General features: G+C 48.7%; 1 protein-coding gene across 1 annotated transcript; it reads left to right on the forward strand.

Annotated features, from left to right (window-relative positions):
- The first annotated feature begins 3,611 nt into the window (after positions 1–3,611).
- Positions 3,612–11,138, forward strand: ARSI (arylsulfatase family member I). The gene is made up of 2 exons (XM_081180759.1): positions 3,612–4,813; positions 9,195–11,138. The coding sequence occupies exons 1-2, from the start codon at positions 4,470–4,472 to the stop codon at positions 10,591–10,593; spliced, it is 1,743 nt and encodes a 580-aa protein (XP_081036885.1). The 5' UTR covers positions 3,612–4,469; the 3' UTR covers positions 10,594–11,138.
- Positions 11,139–11,395: the final 257 nt, after the last annotated feature.

The following is an 11,395-nucleotide window of genomic DNA, read 5'->3' on the forward strand; positions in this document are numbered from 1 at the left end:
GTAAATGAGACACAGAGAAGTCAAGGAATATGGCCAGGGAGCCATATTCAGCAAGTGAGAGGCTGAATCTGGGTGTCCCAGTTGTAGACTGGAGTCCTGAATGTGTGAGAGCACAAACTTAAGGGAAAATCTCAGTGCCATTCAGCTGGACACACTCAGAAGCCTCATGCTCAGAAACCTTGTGTTATCTGGGTTCCTGATCATGGGAAGGCTTCTAAGCATGCTAAGCTGAATGTGTTGAGAATCTCCCTTCTGACCTAGAAAGAATGAGTCCAAGTGGTTTTTTTGCTTGCCCTGTGCCTTGCCCCACTCATTTCCCAGGGAAAACTCACACTTTGGTGTTAAACTGGAGCAAACTTTGATATCAACTGAATGAGATCAGTTTGCACCCATGAGAAATGGCCTAGACTGAAGAAACAATTGCCATAGTAAGGATGAGCACTTGCCAGTTAGTATCCACGGGGAGATGACAGAGTTCACTTCCAGATGGCCTGTTTATTGGGTATCAAATCCTGATCTGATTGAACAAAGTTTGAGGGCAGCTCAGACAGTACCCATTAACTATTTATTAACTATTCATTTGGATTTGTCTGTGGAGAGCTCATACAATGTTGCATTAAGTAATGGGTATTCAATACTCTCCAGTGTGTTTTCCATCCCATTCCATTCCATCCCATCACTTTCCTTATTACAGAAGTCCAGTTTCATTTATTTATTGGAAGAGGGTTTGTTGCACAAGAACATCAAATTGATTGCACAACCTGAATTTAATTGCACATGATAGAATCAAGCTGCAAAATAGCAACAGCCCTGAACCCAAGTGCAGAAGGAGGGAAATGTTATTTATCTGTCACACAGCTTTAAGAGTATTGAAACCATGTTTTGACATCTGACTCCCCACCACCACCACACACACACACACGAAAGCAATTAAGGGTCGGGAGCAGAGATGTGTTGAGGTTATGGCTCTCAATGGGGACTTTAGCCCTGCAAATTTTTACAGGGATGAATGAATACCCCCTAGAAATAGATCATCTCTTAATCCTCTGGTGGCAGTGATTTCACTAACAGCATTCAATTTTAGTCAGAGCTCAGCAAGACTGGACCCCACAACCTGTTTCCAACACCGGAGCTCAAACAGAGTGCACTGGAACATGTGCGGAGTGCAGAGCCTTCAGAAAAAGGAAAAAGAAGGTGCTTCCACATCTAGAAGGCTTTGAAGAATGGCTTTCAAGGCAAAAGGCATGATTTCCAAGAGGCTTGAGTCCTGACACCATCTCTTTTCAGATATAAAGTATCATTGTATGCATGTGTTTATGGACCATTCAGGTGCTCCACAGTAGCAGAGAGCCCTTTGCTGGCTTGCTAAGAGCAGATTTGCATAAGCCAAAGTCACTCCTGGCCAGCTGCAGAGCCGCAGGGGTTGCTCAATTATTTTGTTGTGATTTCCAATCTGCCCTGCAGTGAGGTTAGTAAAAAAGGTTACTCACCTCATCACACACTGAAAAGCAATCTGTCTGCCTGATGGAGCAAGCCCGGGCTTTCATGGGGATTTTTAAAAATGGGATTTTCCCTGGCGTGACATTCACATTAGCTCTAGTTCAGTGCCATCAGCGTGATGTCTCATAATGGATGAGTCCTGCTACAGAGCGCTTAAGCTTACTGGGAGAACTACCCAGCTTGTTCTTCTGGACCTCTCAGTGGCTTTCATTAACCATGATATCTTTCTGGAGCAGCTCAAAGTGGTGGGGGTCATTGCAATTCAGTGGTTCCTCTCTTACCTCCAGGGCTGTTTCCAGAAAGTTGTTTATGTGGGGAGCACTGTTAATCACCATGGGGTTTTTCCTGTAGTGTCCCACAGAGTTCCATTTTCCCCTCATGCTATTTCATTCTTATTTAGAATACAATTAAGATAGTGGCAAAACAAAATTTCTAGTGCAAGACATTTGCAGCCTTTTAAAATTTATTTATAAAAAAAGCAATCTATATGAAGGAATTGTCATCAGGAGTTTTGGAGTGAATTGCTCACCGATAAATGGAATCTGAATCAGAAGAGGCAGCTCAGGTGCTAGGCCAGCGTTAGGGGGGCAGTGATGGGCTGAATCCTGGAAGGGAAAAACAGAGGCGTTATTATGTGTTCCATGTTCTTGAGGTGAAAATAAAGCCTGTTCTGGATGAGACTGCACTCTCCTAGAAGGAAAAGGTTTTTGGCTTGAGGATACTCCTGGATCCAACATTGCCACATGAGGCCCACATGGCTAGGGGTGCATATTTCCAGTTACGGCTGGTTCACCAACTACAGCCCCTATTGGGCAGAGATGACCCCATGGGCCGCACACCCCACCTCCTAGCTGCCCTATGAGGGCTAGCTGCTGCTGCTGCGCATGCACAGCCTCCCACCATTGCCCAAGACATTTTGGCACCTGAGGCAAGCCCCAAAATGGCGCCCTCCCCTCCCCACCAGGGAACAATGGGTGAGTGAACCAAGGGGTGGGGAAGATCAGAATCTGGTGCCTCTGGGATCCTGCCGCCTGAGGCAGTTGCCTCACCTGACTTGGACTGGCTCTGCTGATTTAGAACGGTGCAAGATCAAGGTTTGAAGTCATGTGCTGATCAAGTGCTTGTAGGGAAGATTCCCTGCTTCGGACTATCCTGGCCTGTGGGAGTTTGGCCAGCGCATGCAGCCATATTTTCCCACTCGCACAATGGTAACTGGGTGACTTTTTGTTGTTTAGTCATGTCTGACTCTTCGTGACCCCATGGACCAGAGCACGCCAGGCACTCCTGTCTTCCACTGCTACCCGCAGTTTGGTCAGACTCATGTTAGTAGCTTCAAGAACACTGTCCAACCATCTTGTCCTCTGTCATCCCCTTCTCCTTGTGCCCTCCATCTTTCCCAACATCAGGGTCTTTTCCAGGGAGTCTTCTCTTCTCATGAGGTGGCCAAAGTATTGGAGCCTCAGCTTCAGGATCTGTCCTTCCAGTGAGCAGTGGCGTAGCGTGGGGGGTGCAGGGGGGCCGGCCGCACCGGGCGCAACATCTGGGGGTTAGGGTTAGGGGGCGCAAATCCAGGGGTTAGGGGGCGCAAATCCACAGGCTAGGGGGTGCAAATTACTTGCTTTGCCCCGGGTGCTGACAACCCACGCTACGCCACTGCCAGTGAGCACTCAGGGCTGATTTCCTTCAGAATGGATAGGTTTGATCTTCTTGCAGTCCATGGGACTCTCAAGAGTCTCCTCCAGCATCATAATTCAAAAGCACTGGGTGACTTAAAGATACCTTAAAAAGGATACCTGTCCAGCTCTCTAAGGCGAAAGGGGCAAGAGAAGAATAGGGTCAGGATGCGCTGTGAGTGACTCACAAGTGGAGTTCAGACAGACACACTGCATATGTGTCACACCATGGACTACGTGAGAAGGGGGCTCCGCGTGTATTATTGCTCCTCTACAACCAGGAGATCCCGACTGGGCCACGTGGTTACATTTACAGCGTGGAATAGTGCGCTTGCCTTGGCGGGTGGGGAAGAAAAACGGGCGCGGACGGAGCCCTCTGTGAGGCATCGCGCAAATGGTGCTTGCTCAGTTTACCGCTTGCAGACTCTGCAGAGAGACGCTGCTGAGACCGCCTGGAAAAGGAACCGCTCTTAGGACCCGGGAAGATCCTCCCGGATGACTCCTTCGAATCAATGAGAGCCCTGGGAGGAGCCGGCGCTTGAGGCTCCCCATAAACCGGCCAATATCCTGGTCAGATGTTTTACAACTTCTTGCATTCTTCAGAGTTTGCTCAGGACGGGCTTTCCTGCCTGGCTGCGCTCTCCACATTTTGGGCTTCCCCCGGGTTGGTTGGACAGTGGAGGGTGGAGGGCGCGGAAGAGGAGGACGGTGACAAAGATCTGCGTGGATTTTCGAGGCGGGGCAGTTTTAAGATTACTATTATTATTCATCTCAAGGGGGGCTAATGATGCGATTCTGCCCTCGCCAGGAATCTCCACCAGGGCAAAGCGCGGAGAGGGCAGGGAAGCCCCCGCTCCGCAGGCCAGGAGGGGGCGCAGCGGCGACGGGGGGCTGAACTCCCGCGCCACCTTCGGCAGGAGTAGCACGTGGAAAGATCCTGTCTCTCCAAAGGGGCTCCGGGACGCTCAGCCCGCAAACAGGGGCGGGGGCGGGGGAAGAGAGAATAAATAACGGCAAAGCCCCAACTTTTGGGATTTCAAACCCCGAAGTCTTTTGAGGGCGACGTTCTCTCATACCTTGGCTGATATTAACAATTGATACGATCGCTCAGGAGGATCCCTTTTGTGGCTTCCCCTAGATCGGCTGGGAAATTGTGAATCAAATCATAAAAGTTGCTTCAGGAAGCAAAATAGTTTTGGGGGGGCGGAGAGAGGAGATCTCCTGCTGCCGAAGATGCCGGGGCTGCAATAGAAAGCGCTTCTTCCCGCTTTTAAATGCCTGCCGGCTCGGTCCAGCATGGCTGTGTATGCCCTCACCGGCTTCTCCCTCGTCAGCCTGCTGAGTTTCGGCTACCTCTCCTGGGACTGGATGAAGCCCGGCTTGGTGGGCGAAGTGCCCGGGGACCCGATGGGCAAGCCTCTCCCGGCGGCGGCGGCTGCTGCTGCTTCTGCCGCTCTGGCCAGGCCGCCCCACCTTATCTTCATCCTGACGGACGACCAAGGCTTCCATGACGTGGGCTACCACGGCTCCGATATCCAGACCCCGACGCTGGACAGGCTGGCGGCCGAAGGGGTGAAGCTGGAGAACTATTACATCCAACCCATCTGCACCCCTTCCAGGAGCCAGCTCATCACGGGCAGGTAAGGGCTCTGGGGCAGAGGGGGAGGACAAGCAACCAGACCCCCCCCAAAAAAAACCCCCCACACAGCTTCTTATCAGGATGGTGTGGTGTGTACCCCACCCCCTCCACCCAATAATTTCATATGCAACACCTGGCAAGTTTTAGGACACGGAATTCAAAAGGTAAGGTGAAGATGCCCAGGGTTAGAATCATAGAACTCTAGAGTTGGAAGGGACCCCAAAATCATTGAGTCCAGCCCCCTGCAGTACAGGAATATGCAACTGTCCCATACAGGGATCGAACCTGCAACCTTGGCATTATCAGCAGTACATAAAATAACAACTGGTATTATACCGGGGGCAAGATCTGCATGCTACTTGCTGGCGGTAACTCGACAGCATTCTGTAAAATAAGAGAGAGGGACTTTAAAAGCCAAGTGAGCAACTAGATTTAAAATAACAAAAAACAGATTTCAGGCAATTAAAGTTTTGCTTTTGTTTCCTGGATGCTAAAGAAACTAGGACTTTATTTTTCTTTTCTTTTTTGGAGTGGGGCACAAACAGTAACCCTAACTGGGTGAAATATATCATTTTATCAAAATAGTGAAATGCAGCGTGGTTGGTGTGTAGACAGTGTGACGATCACTGGGAGGGGATACTCATTCCAACCGTTCAGTGAAGGCGCAATTTCATTGGATGGCTTTAAACAAGTCATCACAGCTCATTCGTAGTACGGGGATCGTGCTGACCTAAGAATTACAGTTAGGATGAATGATACATGTAGTTTGAAAAGCTTTTCTTCCATTAGGAGTACCATAGAAGGATGTAGTATGTAACAGGAGAAAGCACCAACCCTACCTCTAAGACAGAGTTAAGGCAGCTGCTTCAGAGACAGCTGTTTTGGGTTATCACAGAGGGGCAGCAGCAAATTGTTATTTATTTCTTTGTTTTATAATTGTTGTATTTTTCACTGCCAGGGAGGGATAGAGGCATTTGCAGGATTCTCTGCCTGTACAGTGGTACCTCAGGTTAAGTACTTAATTTGTTCTGGAGGTCCGTACTTAACCTGAAGCACCACTTTAGCTAATGGGGCCTCCTGCTGCTGCTGCTGCTGCGCTGCTGGAGCACAATTTCTGTTCTCATTCTGAAGCAAAGTTCTTAACCTGAAGCAATATTTCTGGGTTAGCGGAGTCTGTAACCTGAAGGGTATGTAACCTGAAGTGTATGTAACCCGAGGTACCACTGTAGTGTCAAAATAACTGGACCAGCCTTGCATCTTATGCTCCTTGACGTGTGTGTGTGTGTGTGTGTGTGTGTGTGTGTTTGTAGTGGAGTCTTAGACAGCAAAATATCTTTAGTCAGCCCTTCCAAACAGTAGCTCTTTGGGTGGAGAAATCAGTGGCGTTTGAAGACCATGCCCCACCTCTCTCTTTTAATTATGTCCTGGACAATTTATATGTTTCCATTTCCCTTAGCAGTAAGAGTGATTTATTTCCCCCCTTTCATTTTTATGAAGTACTTGGAGGCATGATCTGGCTCCTGTTATAAGAAAAGATACTGGGCTGAAAAGTACTGTAGATGTCAAGTGAAAAAAAGATTGCTTGCCTGCCAATACACAAGAAGGAGAAAGCTGTGTAGAACCCTAAAGAAAACTAATTTTTAAAAAAAGTTTCTATCAGGAATGTGCTCCTGGGGCCTTTGGTTGCACTCCTGAGCTTCTCTACATGGATATACAGTCCATTGAAATCCACAGATAAATGCAGGGACTGTTGTAAATTTTGGTTCATGAGAGGGGGAATGCAGGCTCTTTTCTGTACTGTGTCTGCAACATGAGGATAAAATTAGTGGTCAATTAATGGGCATAATAATTTACTGACTGGTTGACTTCAGTGCTGTTAGTAAGAGCCTCACAGTCTGCATTGCCCTGACGTCCATGGGTGGCACAGAAAGGGAAAGGTGGATCCTGACATCAAAACCCCAACAATATTGATGGGTGTGTGAATGACATTTCCCCTTCAGCATTCTTCTATTCAGTGGCACCTACCGTATTTTGTAGGGAAGAAGAAATCTAGCATTATGACAAAGTATATTGTACAAACTGAGATTGTTTGCTGAACAAAAAACTCCCTTGGCCAACTGGAACAGAGCATCTAGATAGAGAAGATTATAGTCATCATCATTTGTTAGTTGCTTTGTTCATGAAAATGATTCAAAGCGACTTAAAAACACAATAGAAAAAAAATCCAACGACAATAAAAACAGTCAATAAAAAACTAAAATCAAAATGTAATATAGCAACTCAAATAAAAGACAAGCGTAGCAGATCCTGCTCCATGGACATAGCCAAGAGGGGGGCAAGGGGGGCAGCTGCCCCCTCTAAATCAAGTAAATCAATAAAAAAGACTTAACTAGCTGAGGTTCTGCCCCCACCCCAACATAAATCCTGGCTACACCTATTTCCTGCACCAGAACAGGCCATCTGAGGATTCTCCCAAACACTCTTTACTCTACACTCCCTTGTATTGCCAGTGTCTCAAACCACCAAAATAAGTAATATTCTGAATAAAAATTATGTTCTAACAGTAATCATTCCTCAAATGATTATGAAACGATCTGCAGTGTGAAAATCAGGAAGCAAAGAAACCTCCCTGATCCCATTTAACCAAGCACTTTTCAGTCACGGAACAAAGACAGAAGGGACTGGTGTGACCTCTCCAGGCTACGCAGCCCAAACCAATGTAAGGGTAAGAAAGAGAGGCCAGAGCCAGCTGTGGTCACTCCTTCAAAAGGAGACTACATTTTGGACTGAGTAACAGGGTGAATAGAACAGATTCACTGTGAGTCACAATGATTTCATCCTGGGAAGACTTAACTCTACTTCCAAGGGATTGGACAGTCAGCAATGCCAGTTAAAAAGGGGAATCCTCTTTGTACCTGCCTGGAATAAATACAAGAAGAATACTTAAGAGCAGTTGGGTGAATAATTAGCATGTTGGCTGCAGTTTGAATTGCCTGCATGCCTAGGACAGGTTTGGAGGGCGTGTGAGGTCTCTCCCCCCTCCCCCCATGCAATCTGACTGCACATTAACCTGGGATCAAGTCCCATTGCATTCAGTGGGAATTACTTTGAAGTGCATAGGATTGCATTGCACAATAGTTTCTCCCTTCTGGCTGAGCCTATCTATCAAGGCTACCAGTGATAGTGGTGGGTGTGGTCAGATGATCAATAGCTGTGGCGCTTATCTTTGCACAAGAGACTACAATCCGGCCAAGCACAAGCCAGAGGCTTCCTCACCTCATCCCACATCTCTTCATTCAAGCAATCACAGTTCAAGGACATGTTCCAGCCAGGCAAAAACGTTCAAGGAGGGTGCAGAGCATTAGTGACTGGGGAGGCCATGCAGGTGAAGTTCAATTGCTGTAAACACAGTGGGTCACTGGCACTTACCCAAAGGGGAGAGACGAGGTGTGGGAAGCTTGGCACGGCGTGGCGCATGGGGCCAGATCTAAGCCGACTCCTGCTGCCATGTACCGTTTCCCAGTTCACAATGTGTTACACCCTGCCCCCACCAGCAACCTGTAGTGTTGGGAAAAGGGGAGAGCATTCAAACCCCACACACGCTGCCTCACTAGACACTACTGGGGCAGAGAAGGGCCTGGGAAAGGTTTGGCCTGGAGGGAGCAATGTGGCCTAGAAAGAGTCCTGAGGGCTCAACAGAGAGGCCTGCAGGAATGTATTTGGCACCTAGGACAGAGGTCCCCAACGCCTGGTCTAAAAGCTTGGTATTGGAGCAAAACCAGGCAAAGAGTACTGTGTCACCTTAACTACTGAATGATGCATAATGGACTGGAGACTATGCTTATGCATCTGATGAGATGGATTCCAGTCTCTGAAAGTTCATGGTGTAATCTATTGGTCTTTGAGGTGCCTCAAATCTGCATTTCTAGTCCTGGACAGCATGGTGAATAACATGGTGTGATAACAATGTGATTAGGGCTACAATATCATCATCATCATCATTCAATGTAGCACCAAGCAAATTGCTCTGCCAGTGCAAACATTTCTGCCTTCTCCCTCACCTGTGTGCTCTTCTGGGGCTCTCCCACCCCCAACCCTGAGCTAAGGGAAGCTTGGCCCCACGGCACTAGCAAAAGTCCTTGTGCGGGCTTCCACTGGCGGGACTACTTAGTTGAATTTGCCCCCAATATATTTAGGTGTGCCTCCAATTTGAGAATCCTGAATATGCAGCCAAGGGACCTTCAATAAACACTCTCAAGTGCACCTAATGCCCTGCAAGGGCAGATTTTCCTCATGGGTTCTCTGCAAATGCAGAACGAGTGAAGGACTGAACTGTAGCTATTAACAATTTCCCTTTCTGATGCTCTTTCCTCTCCTTCTAGGTACCAAATCCACACCGGCCTTCAGCACTCCATCATCCGTCCCCGACAACCCAACTGCTTGCCCTTGAACCAGGTAACTCTTCCCCAGAAGCTGCAGGAAGCTGGCTATTCCACGCACATGGTGGGCAAGTGGCACTTGGGCTTCTACAGGAAAGAGTGCCTGCCCACTCGCCGGGGCTTTGATACTTTCCTTGGCTCGCTGACCGGGAATGTGGATTACTACACCTATGACAACTGTGACGGGCCGGGCGTTTGCGGCTACGACCTTCACGATGGCGAGAACGTGGCCTGGGAACAAAGTGGCAAATATTCCACTTTCCTCTATGCCCAGCGAGTCAACAAAATCCTGGCCGCCCACAACCCCAAGGAGCCCATCTTTATCTACGTAGCCTTCCAAGCTGTGCACACACCGCTGCAGTCCCCGAAGGAATACATCTACCGCTACCGCTCCATGGGCAATGTTGCGAGGCGTAAATATGCTGCCATGGTCACGTGCATGGACGAAGCGGTGAAGAACATCACCTGGGCACTCAAGAAGTACGGCTACTATGAAAATAGTGTGGTCGTGTTCTCCACTGACAACGGCGGGCAGACCTTCTCTGGGGGAAGCAACTGGCCTCTGCGAGGCCGCAAAGGGACTTACTGGGAAGGAGGAGTTCGTGGAATTGGCTTCGTGCACAGCCCGCTGATTAAACGCAAGCGGAGAACCAGCAGGGCCCTGATTCACATCACGGACTGGTACCCAACTTTGGTGACCTTGGCCGGGGGCAACTTGTCTGAGGCAGACAACTTGGACGGCTATAACGTGTGGCCAGCGATCAGCGAGGGCAAAGAGTCTCCCCGCACGGAAATCCTGCATAACATTGACCCTCTTTATAACCATGCTAAATATGGCTCTTTGGAGAGAGGCTTTGGCATATGGAATACGGCAGTGCAGGCCTCGGTGCGGGTAGGAGACTGGAAGCTTCTTACTGGAGACCCTGGTTACAGTGACTGGATCCCGCCACAGACCCTGACCAACTTCCCAGGGAGCTGGTGGAACCTGGAGCGCCTGACGGACGGCCTACGCAAATCTGTCTGGCTCTTCAACATCACCGCTGACCCGTACGAGCGCTATGATCTGTCGGACCAGCGGCCTGACGTGGTGAGGGCTCTCCTCATTAGACTCGTCCGCTACAACCAGACGGCCATTCCAGTCAGATACCCGGCAGAAAACCCTCGTGCCCACCCGGACTTCAATGGTGGCGCCTGGGGTCCTTGGGCGACGGAAGAGGAGGACGTGTGGGAGGGAGGACATGGAAAACTGAAAAATAAAAACCGGAAGAAGAAGTGCAAGATCTGCAAGCTGCGCTCCTTCTTCCGGAAGCTGAACACCAGGCTGATGTCCAACCGCATCTGAGGCAGTAGGGATGGTGCCAGACGCAGCCTCAAGGGGGTGCAGTTCCAAATAGAATCCATGGGGTAGTTTAATCCCCCCCATACTTGGTGCGTGAAATGGGTTGGGATGCTAGTCCACTTCTTTCCCAGTGGAAGTAGGGCCCCTCCAGGTGGCCTTTTTATTGAGCATTCATGGTGGTATCTGGGGAGTTATATGCAATCCTGCTTTCAAGACGGTTTGCACCTGCAATAGTTTTGGGGTGGGCGGACTACTTTGTTTCCAATCAGCGCATGTCCCATAACTCCCTGCTGAAACCCTGCAACTTTCTATCCACAAATATTCTGTTTTCTTTGTTTGTGTGGGTCTTGGTTTTCTTGCGCTAGAGTGCAAGAGTGTCCCTCTAGGTGGCAATAATGCGCTAACATTGGGGAAGCACTAATAAAGCGGAATGTTGCGTGAACAGTCCAGTATAAACCCACCACTGATGTACTATTATTGCATCAATGACATGTTACAGAAAGAAATCCCGGTCTGGAAGGGCCTTTAATAAAGTTTGACCTAACCCACCTCACCTCCTTTTTTCTTCCACTTTAGATACTGTCCACAACAATGAATATTTTTACTGGGAAACCCTCCAGGACTTGTAATCTCTAATCTTTGAGAGCCTGCTTAGCCTAGCAGGTTCTGGAGACTGTCCCTTCCCTTCCTTATTTCAGAATGTTCCGAACCCACAGTTGTCAAGTGTCATCATGATTAATGAACGTGTGTGTATCATAGTTAGATACAGTACTGCTATTCAGCAGTAGTCACGCTGAGCAAGGTC

Source organism: Podarcis bocagei, assembly GCF_964188305.1.
Source record: "Podarcis bocagei genome assembly, chromosome: 2".
Taxonomy (NCBI): Eukaryota; Metazoa; Chordata; class Lepidosauria; order Squamata; family Lacertidae; genus Podarcis; species Podarcis bocagei.